A 21,354-nucleotide genomic window follows, 5' to 3' on the forward strand; every position below is an offset into this window, starting at 1 on the left:
ATTTTTCTGACACCAAATTTCATTTCAAATTTTTATCCTTGGCTATGCATTACAATTATCTGGAAAACTATTAAAAATACTGTTTCCTGGGCCTCATTCCCAGAAAGCCTAATTTAATTGGTTTGAGTCAGTCCCAGGAATCAGTATTTAAAAAAACAAACAAACAACAACAACAACAAAAAAAACCCCACAAACTCTTCAGGTGATTTTAGAATAAAAACAGTAAGAAATTCCTTTTAAAAACTGCATATTTTTATAAACCTTCAATTTGAACATGTAATAAGTTTAATGAGGCTTTTTAAATATTGCTGGAAAATGTATCAAAAGGAGATCTCTTTGGAGGCAGAAGAATGCTAAAGATATAGGTGGGGAAGAAGACATACTATGGATATTAAAACACAGATAATTAACACTAAAGCCTCTACACATGTATGAAAAATAATATTGAAATCTTCTAAATATTCTCCTTATAGCATTATCTTCAGACAATAGAACACAATTCCTTCTGCATCTATGATTGTGACAGTTGTAAAAACTGACTATTGAAAATACACAGTAAGTGAAGAAATATCATAAAATTGCATCCCCTACTATACCTGTAGAAGAATTGTAATATTCTGGAGACTCCAAAATGGAGATATTTTCAGAGTTCACCAGAAGAGGCATGATTTTTCGGGGAGGTAAAACTATTTCTGAAACATTGAATTTTTGGCTCCAAAGGAGCATGGTTGTTCCATGGCAAAGAAGGGGCTAACTGCCTATTCACTATCAGGCTATCTCAAAAAATAAGATTGCTTTGATTTTGTAAGTGCAGGAATAAATATGCTGAAGAAACCTGAGAACTCTTAGTGCTTCATTCCTGCTTCTCTCTGAGGTAAATATAAATATAAGGTACTGTCTTATATTTAGTTAGCTTGTCTATTCATCTCCGGGCTCATCTACAAAAGGCTAGTCAGCCTTCACCTTGCTACATCCTCACTTCACCATCCTGAAATTGCTAATAATAATATAATAGTGTCTAGCACATAGAATGCACTCAATAAATGCTCGCTATTTTTTAGTACTACAAGTTTTTGTATTTCCTTTTCAAACTAAAATCCTATTCTAAAATTTGCAACCATCTCTTTGGTAATCCCCACAACTGATAGTTTGGAGATAACTTAATGTGAGGTATATTCAGATTGCGCACTCCGTTAGTAATTTCAGTCTCTCTCAATTATGCAGGTACATCAAAATGAGAACCTTTTATTCTGTGAAGCCCCAGAAAAGACATGCTTCAATCTGGGAGAAAATATTTGCAATCTGCTTATTAGACAATAGAGCACAACTCCTTCTGCTTCTGGGATTAGGATAATTGTAGGAAGTGGCTACTAAAAACACACAACAAATGAACAAAAGACTAGTATCAACAAAATTACACTCAAAACTCAACAATTAAAAGAAATCCAATTACAAAACTGGGCAAGAGAAATGAACAGATATCTCAGAGAAGAAGATATACAAATGATAATTAAGCACATGAAAACTGATGTTCAATATCGAAAAAAAATGCAAGTTAAAATGACAATTACATCACTATATACCTGTAAGAATGCCTAAAATTAAAACTGTGACAACACTAAATGCTGACAAGCATGCAGAGAAACACTGGATCACTAATACATTGCTAGTGGGAATAAAAATTAGTACAGGCCCTCTGGAAAACAGCTGGGCAGTTTCTTTTAAAACTAAGCATACTATTCCCATAGGACCCAGCAACCACACTCCTGGGAATTTATTCCAGAGAAATAAAAATTTATGTTCACACAAAAACTTGTACATGAATGTTTATAGCAGCTTTATTTGTAGTAGTCAAAAATTAGAATCATCTCATCTCCTTCAACCTGAGAATGCTTAAGTAACATGGCTCAGCAATAAAAAGAAGAAAAGTATTGATATATTCAATTTCAATGACTCTCTGAGGATATAAGCCGAGTGGAAAACAGCCATTCATAAGGTTACAAACTGTATAGTTGCATTTGTATAACATTTTAAAAACACAAAATGTTAGAAATGGAAGACAGATGGTGTAGGGAGGAAGGGGAGAGGAGGTGGTAGGCAGGAGACAGGAGATCTGGTCATAAAAGAGCAGTGTGAAGGACCACCGTGGTGTTAGAATTATTCAGGATCTTGTCCTATCATTTTATTCCTTTGTTTTTCCACTATCCATAGAACGTCATTCATTTTATTCAGTATCTTGACGGTGGTATTGGATATAGGCACCTATGCATCTGATAAATTTAGATCTTAAAATTAAAGACACAAAACTAGTAAAACATGAAATCTAAATAATATTAATGGATTGCATGAAGGTCAGTCTCCAGATTGTAATATTTTGATGTCATTTTACATAATGTTCCAGTGGGAGAAAATTAGATAAAGTATACATGGAACTACTCTGTCTCATTTTTTATAACTTCATGTGAATCTAAGATTATCTCAATAAAAACTTTAATTAAAAAAAAGCATATTATTCAAGAACAAGTTGAGTATGTAAGGGATCAGAATATGCCACTCCAAAATATGCCACTTTGACTTAAGAATTATTTTGATTTGAAGACAAGTGAGAAATAGCACACAAAAAATAGAAGTTATTTGCCCTACTTTTTTGCTAAAAGCAGTCCTAGCCTCTTAATTAGTAGAGACCAGTCTAGACTCTTAGGAACCCAGGTACCGAGAGGAATCTACATAATAAATCAACCTTTATCTTCCAATAGTTTCCCTCAGATATTTGCCTTCTCAGAGTTTCCTCCCTTGCAAGTCTAGAACCCTTTTCCTTTGCTTTGTCATCTTTCTACAAATTTGCTGTTCTTTGTTGAGATGAGCTCAATTTCTAACCACTCCTTTGGGTTACTGAGATCACTGAGTTTCCCTGCACACATGTGTGTCAGTCTTGTTAATAAACTGTTTTTCTCTGGGTAGTTTGTCATTTGTCAATCTAATTTCCAGGTCCCTTGCCAGAGAAAAGTAAGAAAAAAAGGTTTTTTTTTTTGTTGTTGTTGTTTTTTTTACCTTCACTGCAAGTGTCTATACTATTATCTCAACCAGATCTAAATTTCTTTCTTGAAATCTTCCCTCTCCATTCACTCTGCATTAGGAAGTCACTGACAACAAATAGAGTTGCAGAACTAATTAGTTCTTTGTTGCTTATCTCATAGAGCTAAGACTCAGCATCTCCCCCATCCTCCCTAACATTAATCATTTTATCTCAGACAATTTATCCTATATTTCAAGCTCTTGACGATTGGCAAAAATTATGTGCTTGTAAAATAACACATGCAAAAGTAGAAGCAAGATCAGACTTGGTGTCAGGCTTTTCTTGAGGAGTGTTCTGTTCTAAAAGATCATTTTAAAAGGTTTAATGCCTATAGTTTTATAATTCCCCAAAACTATAGTTTATAGCCTGATGGGTAACATAAGACAAAATATTTTTATAAGCACTGGATTGGGTCATTTGAATATTTTAAAATTACAATTCCTGTCAATATCATCCTAAACATCCCCTTGTGTTAGATTTTTTTCTCTAGACACAAAAGAAAATTCAGAGTTTTTAAAATGTATCATAGGGGCAGCCCAGGTGGCTCAGTGGTTTAGCACCGCCTTCAGCCCAGGACATGATCCTGGGGACCTGGGATCGAGTCCCACGTCAGGCTCCCTGAGTGAAGCCTTCTTCTCCCTCTGCCTGTGTCTCTGCCTCTCTCTCTCTGTCTCTCATGAATAAATAAATAAAATCTTTTAAAAAATAAAATAAAAATAAAACATATCACATGTTTTTGCTTTTCATGCTTAGTTTTCCTTTCTACTAAGAATAAGGTAAGCCCCTTCTCTTCTGTCCCTGTCTTAAAAACAAAAACATATTTTTCCTTCAAGATCCAACTGAAATTTCAAATATTACCAGTTTGGGTCCTACATTTTTCTCTATTTTTCTTGCTCACACAAAATCAGTTGTCTCCTCTATTTTTAGAGTCTACTTATATTACCTTATGGCATCTGGAAATAGTACTCGTGAATGACATTGCATCAAATGATTTGTAATTATTTCTGTCGTTTTTCTTCACTCGACTATGCCTTTCTTGATAATGTATCCCAGGTTTTATTTTCAGGGTCTGGCACCTACTATACACTTTGTAACCTTTTTTTAATAACGTTTTTCTTTTTTTTTTAAGCTTCATGACATTTTAAAGAATGAGTAAACAAATGATCAGAGTAATGTATATTAATGTGTAATTTTAGTATCCGTTTGTTAATTCCTCTGGCCTTTTTTGTAAACTCTTCTTAACATTTCTTTTGAGGTTCATGACCTTATACATTGATTATGTTTCATACATAAGTGACTATGTCGAGTAGGTTAGTGTATTTAAAGAATATAGCTACATATAGCAAGTAGGAAAATACATACAAAAGTTTGTTTTAACCTTATTTTTAAAAAGTGAGGTCCCTTGTATTCTTTTGATGTGATTAAGAAGTGCTTATGAATGTTATCCAAGAGTAGATTTCAAAATTCACATTATTCAACAACGGGTTGGAATGATTAAATAATAATTTTTTAAAAATTTTGGTAGGTTTCAAAAAGGTGTATTTGAAGGTTGGGTAAACAAATGACTTTTGGTTGGGATTACATTGAAAATGAAGGGAGAATATCAAGAAAGTATATAGTACAGTAGATTCTTAAGAATAAGCCATGAAGGATAATGCTGATTGACAAGCCAAGTTGCTTTCTATGAGGCTTAAGGGATAAATTCATAATATGTAAACATTTTAAACATGGAAATGGCTTTAAGTAGTAAATTAAAATCCTCTGTTATGCAAACTGCTCTAAGCACTTAGTTATCCTAGACTGAGAAATAAATCTTAATTGAGAATATTTAGTTCAACAATGGATAACAGGAATGTTGATTTGTATTTAACAGAAACAAACTTATTCAGCCCAAACTGCCTGAAGGCTCCAATTACTTGGTCTTCAGTGATACACAGCCCTAAAATGCCAACTTGGGTGTTTGATAAGATTATGATGCACTTCTATTTCAAGTATGTCACACATATGGATTTAACAACAAACAAGCAAGGGGAATCCAGTGAATTACAACATAAAAACAATTTCAAAAATTAGAAAGCCTAGTATATCAGTGACACTGCAGTTCAAAAGTAGAATTTAAAGATTCAGAAATAATTAATAGCGAGGCACAATTGGCACAGAGGTGAAATTGCTTCTTGTGTTCCCTGGCTGCTTAGAAAAGCTGACTGCTGTGTCCTAATTGGGCCCACATTTTTCAGGAGTACTGAAGTTATGAATTTTTTTCCCTTACTTCCCATGCTTGAAAGAGTACCAGTTTTATTCCCTGATCTTAGCTTGAGGTCAGGTAATTACTATATGAGATCAGCCTCTCTGAGCATAGCATAATGGTTAAGATTTAATATGGCTTTGGAAGCAGATAAACTTGGATTTGAATCCCCCTCTACTATCCATCACAGGCAACTAACTTCTTTCAACAAGCCTCACTTTCTGTATCTGCAAAAGAAGGATAAGAGACCCTTCCAGAAATGATGAGTGTGATCTGCTTAATGCAAAGCATTTCACAAGCGCTTGACATGTTTTAAGTGCTTAAAAAGTAGTCAGTATAATTATGTTATTTTTGTTGCCAAAGTGATGATGATTCTACTGTATCACTCAGCCTAGGCTAAGTACAAGCAAACACAAAGGTGTGGCTTCATGAGGAGAATACAGGTTCCATAAAGGGTGATAGATAATGATTGTTTTGAGTTGATACCTTCCAGCCTCACCAAGTAGAATATTGTGTTTTCTCCTTTCATTCTGGGAAAAATAATTTATAATCTGATAATCAATATGCCTGAGGAGAAAAGCAACTGAAAAGTAGCTCCTCCTTTTGTAATCACCTAATTTTCTTCATGGAAATGGTTTAGAGAATGCAGTAGGTAGGAGTTTAAGCCAGAGATTGCCCAGACAGAGTCATCATGAAAAAATAATTACAATAATTTCCTGCAGTGCAAAATATCAGTGCAGTTCAATAAGTAAATAACAAAGTAATAAATATCCCTATGTATATTATTTCATGGGTATGACGATCACGTACACCAAGAAAAATAGGCTTGTATGTATTTTTTACACACATTCATATGTCCACTCACAGTACTAAAAAAATCCACTTTAGAATTCATCTTAGGGAATAGTTCCAAGAGAATCTTATAAAGTGGGATTACAATGCCATCAATTCCTGGGAGTATTTCAAAGATTCTTCTATATGAAATGTTTCCTTATGAGACTTAACTTTGATGCTAAAAGAGGACTTTGGATGTCTCCCTTTGACCTTAAACTTTCTAGTTGGTATTTTCTTTCCAGTTTGGCTTTTGGCACAGGTGGAAGATAATGAGGGCAAAGCATTCCCTGATGGGAACCAAAACTACCCCCTTAAGCAATAAGGACTTCTCTGAACCAGCAAGGCTCCTCCTGAGATTGACTCCAAGATGATGATCCTTTTGACTTTCACTGCCTACCTGTACATACCCATGCACCTTTGCCCCATATTTTGCTTTTTTTAAACCTGGAAGTATTTTCAGCATTCTGGGGGCAGTCTTTGAGACATGAGTCCACTGCCTTCCCAGTGCTGTTGGCCTCACTGAAATACATTTATTTCACCATCACTCCTTTCTCTGCCTTTGGATTTTGTCATTGGTGAGTGACTAAATCCAGTCTGTTTGGGCCCCCCAGAGCCAGGGGCTCTTGCACTTCTAGGTGTCGGCTACAATGCTACACTAAATAGCAGTTCAAATTTGCATATAAAACAAACAAAAATTTGCCCACTTATTTGCACCATGGCTCTAAACTATCCAGAGGAGAGAAAAAAATAAGTAAACAATAGAAAAAATAATAATTGTTTAAAAAAGAAAATAATCTGAAATGCTTCAGATTTTGTGTAAAGCAGTAAACATTATGTTGTTATTGAATATATTTTAAGAAAACGGTTCAGGCACACAGTGAAAACACTAATTAAAAAACAGTTATTGTGCAACATTATTTTTAATCTATTTTAATCAGTGCCTGTAACACTCTTGAAACCTGCATCATCTTACCTGGCCTCCATCTTACCCAAATAAAGAAGCTGAAGTGACTGAATATAGACAAGACTTTTTCTGCTATAAGCCAATTCAGAATAATATTTTTTTTTTATTATTATTTATGATAGTCACAGAGAGAGAGAGAGAGAGAGAGGCAGAGACACAGGCAGAGGAAGAAGCAGGCTCCATGCACCGGGAGCCTGACGTGGGATTCGATCCTGGGTCTCCAGGATCGCGCCCTGGGCCAAAGGCAGGCGCCAAACCGCTGCGCCACCCAGGGATCCCTAGAATAATATTTTTATAGTTAATTTACAGATAATAGTCTCTTTAGCCTATTGGAATAGATCAAAAATTACAATAATATGATCAGAATGAAGAAGGCATCACTGTACAAAGAATTTAGTTTTATTTTTACAGCTAGTACTAAGAGGACCTGTTGGTAAGTAGATTTTTGTCCTATTCTTTAATTTTATGAGAAATTTCTGAGGTGCTAAGGAGAGCCAAACGGGCCACAGAATTAGACAGGAGAGGGAGGAGAAAGAGCAAGAGAAGCTTGTGGAAAAGCAAATTTGGAAACCAAGTATCTCCAGTGTTTCCTCTCTAGCTAGCCGTGTTTTATTTATAGGCAGTTTTGTTGACATAATTCTGATACTCCATGCTTTGAGAAAATTATGAGTATTCCTACTCATCAGATAATTGAAGGGAATGCAACATAGACATTACTCAGATCACTTAATATACACTTTCACAAAGTAATCTTAGTCAGCTATGATATATAAATAAATCTTGGACCCATTCAATCATGGAAGAGCCTGTTGTTATTGGATAGGAAACAGTGGTCACTTCATTCAGCAAATATTTGTTGAAGATCTACTTCCATGTCAGCATTGAGCTACAAGTTAGGACACAATGGTAAATAAAACAGCTATGGTTACTAACTTTGTAGTTTCCTTTCTAGTTGGTAAACAGAAGTTATTCAAATATTCAACAAACAAACAGAAATCTAAAATAATGACAAGAGCTAAAAGGTGAAGTGGTGCTAAGGGTGTCTTTTAAGAGATTTCGGCCTTGTCAAGAGAGGTCAGGAAAGCTTCTTTGAAGAAATCATATTTGAGTTGAAATCTGGCAGACAGCAGACAGACAGACACTTGAGATGGGAGGAATTTCTGGGCAAAGGAATATCTTGTAAAATACACTGTTAGAGGAAAGAGTCTGGCAAGTTGAGAGAAGCATAAAAGGAAAATATGGCTGAAGTGGATAACACTCAGGCATACTGCAATTCCTTTTAGACAGCAAATGCCATGAGGAAAGGTCTATTATCTCCCCCTTTTGCCTTATTTCCCAGTAATTGGCACTCTGTAGGAACACACTTTTTTTCCCTTTTCTTCAAGAGGCCACATACATACACCAACACAAGAACCCTTACCACATGTTCCTGACTCCTTCTCCTTCCTACATCATTGCTACAAAGCAAGTATTTCATAAAAAGCCATCTTTGCATCATCCACAGTGCATAGCATAACATGTTAACATTAACCACTTAATACATAAAATTGGATTTAAGAAAACTTATTGTAGAGATGTTTTTTTCTTTTTCTTTTTTTTAATTTATATATGTCTACTGAAACATTATGAAGTTTTTTTTTTTAATTTTTTCTCCTTCTAGGTTAAAAAGGACATGTTATCATACTTTATAATAATCTATACCAAACATGCTAAATTCAGTATAATGAAGTCATTTCCTAGCCTCCATTAAGAAAGCATTGCTAATTAATGTCAGCTAAATTTTGTCTACTTTCCATTTCTGCTTAATAGAGCTTTTACTAGATTTTATGTAAATATTTATAGAAATCTATGTTTGGATCAACATACACAATTGCTGTATCTGTGGGCATACAGATCAGTGGATAAAATACAGGAAAGTTTGTGTTTAAAACTTGTGATGCTAGTTTAATGTGTCAATCTGTCTAGGCTATCATTCCCAGTTGTTCAATTACACACTACTTTAGACTTTGCTGTGAAGGTATTTTGTAGATGTGGTTACTTTTGCAGCCAGTTGACTTTAAGTTAAGAGTATTATAGTACAAAGTCTAGGTGGGTTTGATCCAATTAGGTGAAAAGCCTTAAGACTAGAACTAAGATTTCTATAAGGAAGAGGAAATTGGAACCAAAGTCTAAGCTGCTGCCTAAGACTTTCCATCCTGCTCAAGGATTTCAGATTTGCCAGCTTCACAATCTCATCCAACAAATCCTTGTAATAAATCTTTTTGTATATCTATATTTATATAACTACATCTATCTATCTATCTATCTATCTATCTATCTATCTATCTATCTATCATCTATCTATCCACATACATTACTGGTTGTGTTTCACTCATGAAACCCTGACAGATACACAACTGTCTCCCATCTCCTATTGTACATCATTTTTCAGAGTCAGCAGTGAAGAATACATTAGTGTACACAATTCTTCACAAAGGATGTTTTTACTATATTTTAAATGAGTAAAAAAGAAACGCCAAAAAGAACCTATTATGCAAAGGCTTAATTTTATAAATGAGAAAATCCAAAACACATCTTATTATCTATACTACCGTGGCTTTAACAACCACTATCTTTAATGGTATAATTCACTATGTTAAGAAACCTTTGTCCTGTAAGTTAAGAGTTGAAGATAATTTTACTGCAAATTTCAGGAACTTCCTGGATACCTATCAACTTTCCAGTGAAAAAAAGCAACAAATGACACTTTATACATCAATACTCTTTGACTCACCTTCCCTCAAAATCTTTCTGTATCTACCAGTCCAAAATTATATAATGATCTTTACCCAATAATCCTAACCAAGCGTCCAACTGAAACACCTGTCCTATACCAGACTTCAAAATCTTAATTACTATTTCAATGTTGCTTTTCCCTGAGACACTGCTAAAACATTGATGACTTAATATTCTCCCTCAGTGTGGGAAATAAGAAACTCAGCTTTGACTAAGCAGTAGGTTGTTTTAGGGATATTTTGAAGAGCCAGCTTTATCACAGAGAAGAGATGAGTAAACACTCATATATTTGCTACTAAGACTGAATAGTATTATTTTACTATATTTAATTTGAATCTTTTTATGAAATATGAAATAAATGTTACTAATACAGTAAAGTCCCTTTTGATAAAGATGAAAGGAGAGCATTATTGCTCCTTCCCAAAGTGAACAGCTGTCATAAAATTGGTGTGCATATTTCCAGCTTACCAATTTCTATCATTTTATAAATATATTCATCCAGGAGCAATACATATTAATGTTTTATGTTTCATTTTGAACTTACTTAAGTGGTACCATTCTGCTAATTACTTTTTTCACTCAATGTTTCTGAGATCTATTTATGTCTTTTTGTATACATATATACACATAAACATAGCTGTATTTATATACAGGATTTCAGCATGTAAACATGCTGTATTTATTATACTCATTCCTCTTTTGATGAAAATTTAGGTCCTTTCATTGATGCATTGAATATCCTTGTTACTTGTGTCAATGATATATTCTTTAGAGTATATAAGTGTAGAGTTGCTGGACATAAGATATTGCATATGTACCTTTAAATCTAAACATAGTTCCAAGGTAGACACCATTATCTCTATCTTATGGATAATAAAACTGAGCCTTTGAAAAGGAAAGAAGAATGTTTAAAGTCACACAGTTAACAAGCATCAAAGCAGAGATTCAAATCCCTATTTGTTTGGACTAAAACTTTTTCCCCAACCATATTGTCCTCACACAACAAAGGAAATGTTTCATGTTAATATGAAAATCACTAAGTTGTCCTTAGATGGTGACTGTTAGCAGATGTGTTAATGACCTACCAACACAGAAATATCACTCATTTAGGAAAGCAAGGGAAAACAGGCAAGAGATTACTTCAGCTGCTGACTTGATTCCTATGGACATCAAAAATAAAGATATCTGTGGGCAGAGTGCAGTAGGATACCTTGGGGTGAGGATTTGCCACAGAACATCCAGATATCCAAACACATAAAAAGGAAAAGTACTTTGTTACATTTATGTATGGACAACATAGTCTCTCATTCAGCATTGCAGAAACCATCAGTCTTAGCACCTGGCTAACATGATTAGTTAGCTAAAGTAGAAAGTTAGAGTAGGAACTTGTAAGTAACATCAATTTGTAAAGAACTACAAGAGGAAGATGGGGGCCCAGTTGTCTTTTTGCTCGAGGACCTATGTTGAAAAGATATGAGAGTAGAATCCAGCTACTTCAAACTTGTTTACCTCTTAGCATTAGTAGCAAAATAATATAGAAGTTAAATCCTCACATTTGCATAAAAATTTGTTCATCTCAGATGCTCACTTGGTACATATATTCCCTCTGAAGGATTTCTACGGATTCTATTGTATGTTTATTCTTCATTGAACTCATTTATACTTCCAATACTGCAGACAATCAAATCATTCATATTCCAGTCTATTGGACCCAATATACATTGTATTATTACTCCTGGCAGATTCTATTATTAAAGGCCAGATGTTCCCTTAATACATTTTCCTCATTTGATCCTCATGGGAACTTTATACAATAGACATTTTGTCTTGATTTTACAGATGAGGAAAGCAAGTACTACCCAAGCTAACGCTAATTTGCTGAAGGTCACTGAGGTAAATTTACTTAATGGAATCTAAAATGATTTAGGTTCTTGTGTCCCTTAAGGAAAAGGGCAGTGTCAAATTTTTATCAACAAGCCCAGTACAAAATATGATACTCAATAAAAATCTGTTTATTGAGTGAATGAATGACTTGCAAGCCATATTCAATGATGCTGATTTAAGGCATAGTTTCCAATGAGATTCTGGGTTACTTTGGTTAAAATGGTGTATCTTTCACAAATTAAAATTAAAAAGTATCATTTTGAATTTATTTTAGAGCAATTTTCAAATATAACAATAACTGAAATGGTATAGACATCTAATATTTGTTATTAAATATTGAATCCTCATGGATATATAATTAAAAATATCACCTAGTGCATAACACTTGAGGGGTCAACCACAAAGTACAAAGAGTAACATTCTTTTTCTTATAAATGGTCTTTATATAAGCTGTTAGATATTTTTTTTTTTATTTATTTTGAGGAGAATGGGTATTTAGTATTAAAGATAAGGTTTTCTCATTATAGAAACAAGCACATAAATTAACACTTTGGTGTAACCTCTGGCTACCACATTACAGTGTAAGGACTTTATTTGCTCATACTATTTTCATCATACTCACTTTTCCATATTAAATATTCTCAACAATTCTAGATAAGCACCAACTGAATTGCTTGAGTCCAAATTAAGTCTGTGGTATGGGTCCTAATCTTGTAAAGCCCCTTGTTTCTTTTGTCCTATCATTTTCAACACAGAAGTACTAGCATTTCAATTTGCTTTTAATTTCTAACACTACCTTGAATTCCAATTGTGTATCAAATCTTAGAACAGCCAGTCCAAAGAAAAGGGCTGTTAATATCATTTTCTATCAGAGGTTTATTCTATAGACTACATGGAAAGAATTATTATTGTAAATCTTGGTGATACTACACCTTTACTGAATCAAAACTAGTAAAAATGAACAACCTCAACTAAGGATACTACCACATTGCTAAAACTAAGACCAATTGTTAAAAAGCTTCATGGTGAATTGATTTTATCCCCAGAATTTAAAAATATACTATGTTCAGTTCAAATCAAAATAATGTTTTTCTTCTGTATATTTCATCATTTGCATTTAGTATGATATCAAAATCTAAGTTCATTATTAGATTTTTTTTAAAGATACTTGAGATTACAAACAGGCAATGCGATAATTCTTGCCTCTTAAGGAAATATAAGAAAATATGAAGAAAGAGTGATTAGGATTTGAAAATATATATGTAGATAATATAAAGATATCTGTGTAAATATATATATTTTTACCTTCTAAAAGAATCTTTGTAGTTAAAATTTTAAAAGGTGTTTTACGAATATACATCAGAGCTTTCTTTCAGCACCATGGAGTGTTACCTAATGATTTATAATGGTTAACAAAGGTAGAATAACAAACCAAATAAATCTACTGCATAGTGAATAGAACTCCTGAAAACTAAGTACTGAATATTTAAATCATTATAATTATTAATAATGACACAACAATGATGATCAGGGGAAGCCATAGTACATTATATTCCCACTGTAGCAATGTATCAGATATTCACCATTGAGAGTAAGAGATTCATAAACTATATCAAGTTTTAAGTGACTTCATACTAAAGATATTATAAAAGTCCTCATATCAAAAGAACTTATCTTCTTACCCACAAAAAGAATGTTTTCTCCTTACCCAACACAGACTCAGTGGATTCAATGAGATTGATAAATTCCTGATTGAATGTATATTACTAATCTGTAATATCTTCTTTCAGTGTCTAAATCAAATATACATTGTAGGAGTACAGATCTGTCATATTAAAAACTGCAGTGATTATTACAAACAACAACAACAAACCAACAACTTACCAACTGGTTCCTTTTGATTCTGAAAGAGAATCTTGCTATTACTGCCATCCATGTTTGCCATGTTAATTGTGTTTCCATCTGTCCAGTAGAGTTTCCTTAATTTAAGAGATATGGATTAAAAATATTAGATATAGACCTACTTGTTAACTAGACACATATGCTGAGGAATAAAGTTAATGTCAAAGTAAATTCTTGGTGTAGGATTAATTCTCTTTTTAGGAAGGGGCCAAATTGTTGAGCCATTTGTGGATGGTAATGTGCATGTCTGCCTGGGAAGAAAGCACCCCTCTTGCTTTTTCCTGTCATTAAAGGACAATCACCTCACTTGCATTTTCCTCCTACATATACAACTGAAATATTTACCTATGACTATAGTAAATTATTTCCACATAAGTAACTTATCAAGATTGAATCCTCTCGGTTTAGAGAAACCAGATACCAAAGAAGAAAACAAAATCTATTCAGCTGTTCCCCTTGAAAACACTGGAGAGAAAGTATTTTAATCCCACCTAGGCTCTCTACCCAGATACATGATGATTAGCTAGAAGATGGGAGAATCTGATTTACTTAACAGTGACAATAACATCAGCACGCAGTAAGTAAGCTATTAGTAACTGGTATTTGAAATGAAATTGGTGACTTTTCCTTTCATCTGCTTTTTCTATTCTTCTTTATTCTGAACTGTTATTCCTCAAAAACATAAACAAAATCTTACAAAAATGTATAAAAGTCTGGTTTTATGCAGATAACAGAAATCTCTAACCAGGGATCTCTTTTACAATTTCCATATTCATTTTTTTCTTTTTCTTTTTTCTTTTTTTTTTTTTAACTGTATAGCTGATATGTTAATCCCTCTGAATTAAACAAAGTTTTTATATAAAATCAGGGCCAAAATGTGTGAAATTTTTGAAAGACCTTACAAAAAAATAATCATACTTTACCCCCTGACTGGGTGAGCTGCAAGACACTGTGGCTTATCGATTCCGTGGATAATTGAGGTTTTCAAAGAGCCATCTAGTCGTGCCACATTAATTTGTGTTTCATCAAATTCGGAGCTAACCCAATATAAATTACGTGAGACCCAATCCACTGCTAGCCCTCTGATACTCTGAATATCTGTAAAACAGGAAAGAGAAAATTAAAAGTGAATGAAGTTTCTCATCCTTTTTGACTTTCCAAGTAAGTTATTTTCTGTTTCAGGGAAAATTTAATTTACACTTTAATTTGTTAGCTAAAATTGTACAAGATTGTAATCTCATTCCCTTATCAGCCCTTCTTAAGGCATGAATAATCATTAATGTCTTACTGCTGAGCCATTTGAAAACCTGAAGCAACAATTAGCATTGAAATTACACTAACATTCAATGATTCTCTAGTAAACACTTAGGAGCAGACTCAGGAAGCGTCTTATGGGCCAAGGTGACCAAAATTCAAATTAGAGTAATAGCCTCTCCAGTTGGTAGCACATCTTTCTAGTTAGGAAAAAGTACTTGTGGGCCGTCAACAAATGGGCTATTTTGTGTTTTAAAGTGCCAATTTGTTCCTGAAATGAAATAAAACAATTCAACTTTCCTAAAAAAAAAAATCACGAGTTGAACATCTTTCAAAATAATTAACAGAAATTGACTGAGATACGAGCAAAGAAACAAAATCCTTTTAATATTCCTCCAACATGAATTCTACAGAAATTACTGAAATCTAATTAAGTTTCGATTCATTACAGCCAATATGAATATTTGGGTTGTTATTCCTTGATTATTTAATTAGGCATCTTTTTAAAAATGATAGAATTTAGGCTTAAATGCAATTGTATGCTTTAATTAAAGAAACAAATGAAAATCAAGTATTTAAAATGATGGATTCCATAAAATCTTTTTAATATATTTACTAGAAAGTCTTTTTAACGCATTAACCTATAAAGTAGGCCAGCTTAGTCCCCCATCTGTGGCTCTTGAATAGTTTAATTTGGTTTTGTCTTTACTTCACAAAGTTTTGTTACTGGTAAGTATACTGAAACTGTAGGGCTCTTTAGGCCAGTGTTACTCAAATTTATAAGACACCCGGAGATTGTTAAAAGGAAGACTGATTCAGTTGGACCGAGGAGAGGGCCTAACATTCTGCAAGTCTAACCAGCTCCCAGGCACTGCTTCAAAGCAGTGGTTCCAATCCACATGCACCAGAGCAGCTGTTGCTTAGCTTTTCAAATTATGTCTTCCATTTTTATCATTTTTAAAAGATGCCATGAGGCTAGATTTTCATATGAAAGTGAAACCACCAGATTTGTGAAATTTGCTAATTATTTCAAAATTTAAAAGACCAAATAGGACATGGAGACTTTGTCAACCCAGTTCTAGGTTGGTCATAACAGTAGTCTGGGCATGGTAGGATCTGCCCCACACTTAGGTCCTCCACTCTTGACAGCCTATTTTCTGCTCAAAAATCCTCCTACTATTTCTAAATAACACTTAGTCACAGCCCCCTGAGGAGATATTCTCCATATTTCAATTCTCCTCTAATCAACAATCTCTCCTCTGCAATTTATCTGTCATCATTAATTTACTGGTAAGTTGGTGAATCTTGAATGTGAGCTTTATTTCTCAACCCAACACTTGAAATTTCTTTTTATTTTCAGTTATCCTCACCAGATCCCTCTTTTTCAGAAAAAGTATACAACACCTCTGTAAAGCTAAATTTGCCATGTCTGATACTTATTTATTTGCCTTACCCAGCATATTTATTCCTTCCTCTCCTTCCCCCTCTGGACGTAATTGGTTGCTGTGAGACAATCTTGCATTTATAATGAGAAGATTTGGCTTTATGTTCTAGGTTGGGTGCCTATTTTTTTTCTTTAATCAAGTCACTTAAATTTCAACCTCCATTCTTATCAAGAAAATGAGGCTGATTACAGATAATACACAGGATTGCTGTGAGTATCACATTAGATGATGTGTATTTAAGCAGTTTAATGCAGGGTTGAGAGGTATTTTGCCAATCCAGACTTAGTACTTTCTGTATTTTTACCCCGGGTTGCTAGGTATTGGCAAAAATAACTACAATATGTTTTCATTTCCTCTAAAATACATGTTACTCAAAGGTTTTGGTTTTTTGTTTTTGGCTCTTTCCACTGCTCAAAATTTATTTCTGATTGACTCCTAATCACATGGTTTAGAGACTACGTTGCACTCCTAAATTGGAAAGCACAGCCAAATGTAAGCTATTAATACCTATTTAGTCCTTGTCAATTCTCTGGTTCATGCTCTTTCAAATCTATTTCTGTCTTTAATACTGCAATAGCATCCAGTCTTTTTCCTCATGCAACCAAATGATTTAGTTGCTGCCAAGTTAGTTTTCTGACTGGAGAGCTCTGCATCATGACCTTTGTTTGTCCCAAAGATATTCAACAACTTCCAACCACTCAGAAAGTGATGTCTAAATTCCTTACCCTGGCTTTCTATATAATCTGAATAGAACTATGCCTCCAATTTTATTTTTCACTATTTTTAACCAATTACCTCACACTTCAGTCATACTGATGATTTCAGATTTCCAGACTTGTCCTGACCTTTCTAACCAATAGGGAATTACCTGTACCTCATACCTTATCACATCTCCACTTATGTGAATCTCATACAAAAATAGTCCAGCTGATAGGCAATATCACCTTTCAACCACAAAAATCTAATCAATTCTCCTATATACCCCAGCTAGAAAGTTTGTCTTTATCTACCTAACACAACAGGACTATATCTGATCAATTTCTTTGTACTTAATGAATTAGATAATTATTTGTTGACATAGTACTACTCTCACATATACTTCTTGAGGGTAGGAACTTAGCTAATCTTTGTAGCTTCCCTCCCCAAATGTATACAACACTGCTTTCAACACAAATATGTTTAATGAATTGATGAATAAATTCATAACATGAACAATCTGTAATTTTAAGGATATCTGAGCTGAGTTAGAAATATCAGATAAGGTCCTCAAGTGTATTCTTAGGAGTAAATACATATGTATCTAAATACATACTTACCGAATATTAATTCTCATGCTCTATCCTTACCTTTTTTTCTATCCACTAGATTAGAGTTTCTCATTTTCAACATTAAATCTAAAATAGAAATGTCTTTTTTTCCTTTTTGACCATAACTAATACACATCTATTGTGTTTGTTTGTTTGTTTGTTTGTTTTTAAGTGACCTAGTAAATTCACCATATCGGTAGGGAGAGGTAAAAGTTCCTCTATATTTGGTGAATTTTGTTTCCTTGTTTAAAATATTGAAATGATAAAATCTGACTCTTAACCTCTGTTTTCAAGTCAAAGACTTCTGAGCAAATTTCTCAGAGGGTTCAATTTTCTATATTCAGGGACCCTTATCTTTTGAACTAAAATAGATTAGATATGTTCTCTGAAAAATGATAAATTGTAAGTTTTAAATTATTTATCAAATTTACAAGACAGGAAAGTCTTTAAGTGCTAACACAGACTTGTATGTTAGCTTAAACCAAAAAGGAAGGCAAATAGGAATACAGTGGCTGGTGCAGCTACAGGGACAAAAACTTGGGAAATCAAATCAAATGATAATCTAGAGATTTGTGGATCTGGAGATTTGTGGATAGTTGCTTAGTACAGTGAGTTCAGTCTTTAAATGCACAAAGACTAGGAGAGCTACACAAGAACAATACTAGGTATATTAGAAGGGTAGATATTATTACTGATAGGTGAATGGGAAAAAAATCTTCCTGCCTGCTTAAAAAGAATAATAACTTAAAAATAAAAACAAAACTTATTTTCTCTGTTTTTTCTCTGGGTACAGAAAATAAAACACAACAAAACCAAACCAAGCCCAAACCAAATAATACAAATAAGCAAAAACTTTAAGCATAGGTCTATACTGGAGTAAGAAATTACTAATTTATAAACAAGATATCCACTAGTTAGGTAGGGGATAAACCAAATTCAAGTGATTTATGGTTTGTAATGACTCCTCCTTTCTCTAGCAGAAGCAAATTCAAATTCCCACTTTTGAGGTCATCCTCATTATCAGAATAAAAGATAAAACACAAAAAGAAATGAAACATAAGACCAAGAGTTAAGAGAAAATTAACAACAGATTTAAACCTCCAAATCCTACATGTTTTTATATTATTTTGCAAGATAAAGAAAAGTGAGTGGAATATTTTAAAGGAAAAATATTTTAAAATAATAAAAAAGCCAATAATTTATTTATGTATTTATTTGTTTTTAAAGATTTATTTATTTTGTACAGAGAGTGTGTGTGAGTGAGGAAGATTCCTCTCTGAGTGCAGTGCAGAGCCTGATGTGGGGCTCAATCCCATGAGCCTGAGATCATGACCGGAGCAGAAATCAAGAGTCAGACACCCAATCAACTGAGCTACCCAGGTGCCCTGCCAATAAGTTATTAAAAACAAAACAAAACAAAACTCTTGGAAGACATAAATGCAAACCAAAAATTACTTTTAAATATTTGTTACATGATATTAAAAAAGGAACAATTAATTAAATGGATTAACCAGCAGCTTAGACACAATTCAGCCAGTAAACTGAAAACAAATTGAAGGAGTCAGCCAGAGCCTACACAGAGAAGCAAGGAGGTTAAATGAGTTGGAGAATGGAGAGTCTGGTAGATCTAGTCCAAGTTTCCTAAGGAGGGAATAGACTAGGTTAAAAAAAATGGTCAGAGATAATATTTGAGGGGTTTTTCCTCCCGAGGCTTGTAAGACATGATCCCATAGGAGGCACACAGACTGTAGGTGGCTAAAAAAAAAAAAAAAAAAAAAAATTGTCATTAAGACAAAGAAAAAATATTAAAAACATCTAGAAAGAAAAGACACACCATCAAAAAAAGAATGATAGATAAACACAAGATTCTCAAGAGCAATAAAGAATGTGAAAGACGGTGGAATAATATCTGCAAAGTGTTGAGCGAAAATAACACAACCTGAAATTTGTATTCAACAAAAGTATCTTTACATCTACCTTTGAACAAAACATTTTTACTTTTAAAAAAATGAGCAAAAGGATTGAAATAGACATTTCTCCAATGCATATGTAGAAATGGCCAACAAGAAGAACATGAAAGGATGTTCAACATTACTAATCATTAGGAAATGCAAGTCAAAATCACAATTAGAGATCACCTCACACCTGTTGGAACGGCTACTAAAAAACAAAAACAACCACTGAGTTTTGACAAGGATGTGGAGAAACTGTTACATTTCTATGTTGGTAGGAATGTAAAATAGTGCAGCCTCTGTGGGTAACTGCATGGCAATTTCTCAAAAAAATTAAAAATAGAATTACCATATGATCCAGATATTCCACTTCTGGGTATATACCCAAAAGAATTGAAAGTAGGGTCTTATAGATACACTTATGTTCATAGCAGAATTATTCACAGTAGCCAAAAAGTACCAACAACCCAAATGTGCATTGATGGATGAATGTATAAAAATTGTGATACATACATACAGTGAGATATTATTCAGCCTTTAAAAAAAAAATTCTGACACTTGCTACAATATGGATGAACCTTGGAGACATCTTGCTGTGTCAAATAAGCCCTTGACAAAGAGGCAAATGCTATATGATTCCACCTAAATGAGGCTCCTAGAGTACTTAAATTCATAGACAAAGGAAGTAGAATGGTGGATACTTGAGGAGTAGAATTATCAGGAGTTATGAGGAGCGGATATGAGGAGCTGTTTTTTAATGGCTATAAAGTTTCAGTTTACAGGATGGAGAGTTCTGGAGATTGATTCACAATGTGAATGTACTTAAAAGTATTGATTTGTACACTAAAAAGGGTCAAGATGATATATTTTATGTGTATTTAGCTGTGATTAAAAAAAAAACTATCTTTCAAAAACAAAAGCTAAGTTAATGTATTTTCAGATACTATATCAGATTATCACTAAACTAAAGGAACATTAAAAGACCTAAGTCAGAGAGAAGAAAAATAATGACAGAAAAAAAAGGCCTTAGATGAAAGAGGAATGGGGTAATTAAATAAATTGGTCGATGTGTAGATAAATGTAAATGGAAAACACACACACACACACACACACACACACACATACACACACACACACAATGTCAATTCTCTGATTGTGAAATTTCTTTCTTTCTTTCTCTTTTCCCCCTCTCTGAGTGGACCAGCTTACACCAGCATCTTGTCCGAAATTGGAGCAAGAAGGAGGAGATCCAAACTCTCATAAATTTCTGAGGCATCTGGTTATATCTAATCAAAACTCATTTGAAAAAAAAAAAAAAATAAAAAAAAAAAAAATAAAAAAAAAAAAAAAAAAAAAAAACTCATTTGAGGTGGGTTTCTGGGCAATTATGTATCTGTTCTTAGGGACAAAGTGTTTTTTATTTTTTTAAGCAAATTTGTAACAGCTTCCCAATGCTTCCTCAAGGGAACAGTGTAAATACTAAATATTCTATTTATTAGCAACTGTGAGAAACTGTAGATACACACACATATTAGTATATATAACACATGGTGTAGAAATTCATAAAACATCCATAAATCCACAATCCAGCCTAAGAAATAGAATATTACAAATAATGTACGACCCTTCTATGTACATCTTCACTAAGTTTATGTTTCTTCAACTCTGAACAATTTAGTGTTTATTATTGTCTTGGTTTTGTCAGTTTTAAGACAT

The 21,354-nt window shown here is 33.5% G+C and overlaps 1 protein-coding gene across 1 annotated transcript in view; it reads right to left on the reverse strand.

Annotated features, from left to right (window-relative positions):
* The window catches only part of LRP1B (LDL receptor related protein 1B), a 1,815,754-nt gene that overhangs the window by 528,004 nt on the left and 1,266,396 nt on the right, over positions 1–21,354 (reverse strand). Inside the window, exons 30-31 of the mRNA XM_041739937.1 lie at positions 14,604–14,778; positions 13,663–13,757 (exon numbers count right to left, since the gene is read on the reverse strand). Coding sequence (XP_041595871.1) covers positions 13,663–13,757; positions 14,604–14,778 — 270 coding nt within the window. The remainder of the gene's footprint in view (positions 1–13,662; positions 13,758–14,603; positions 14,779–21,354) is intronic.

This window comes from Vulpes lagopus, chromosome 24, assembly GCF_018345385.1.
Source record: "Vulpes lagopus strain Blue_001 chromosome 24, ASM1834538v1, whole genome shotgun sequence".
Classification (NCBI taxonomy): Eukaryota; Metazoa; Chordata; class Mammalia; order Carnivora; family Canidae; genus Vulpes; species Vulpes lagopus.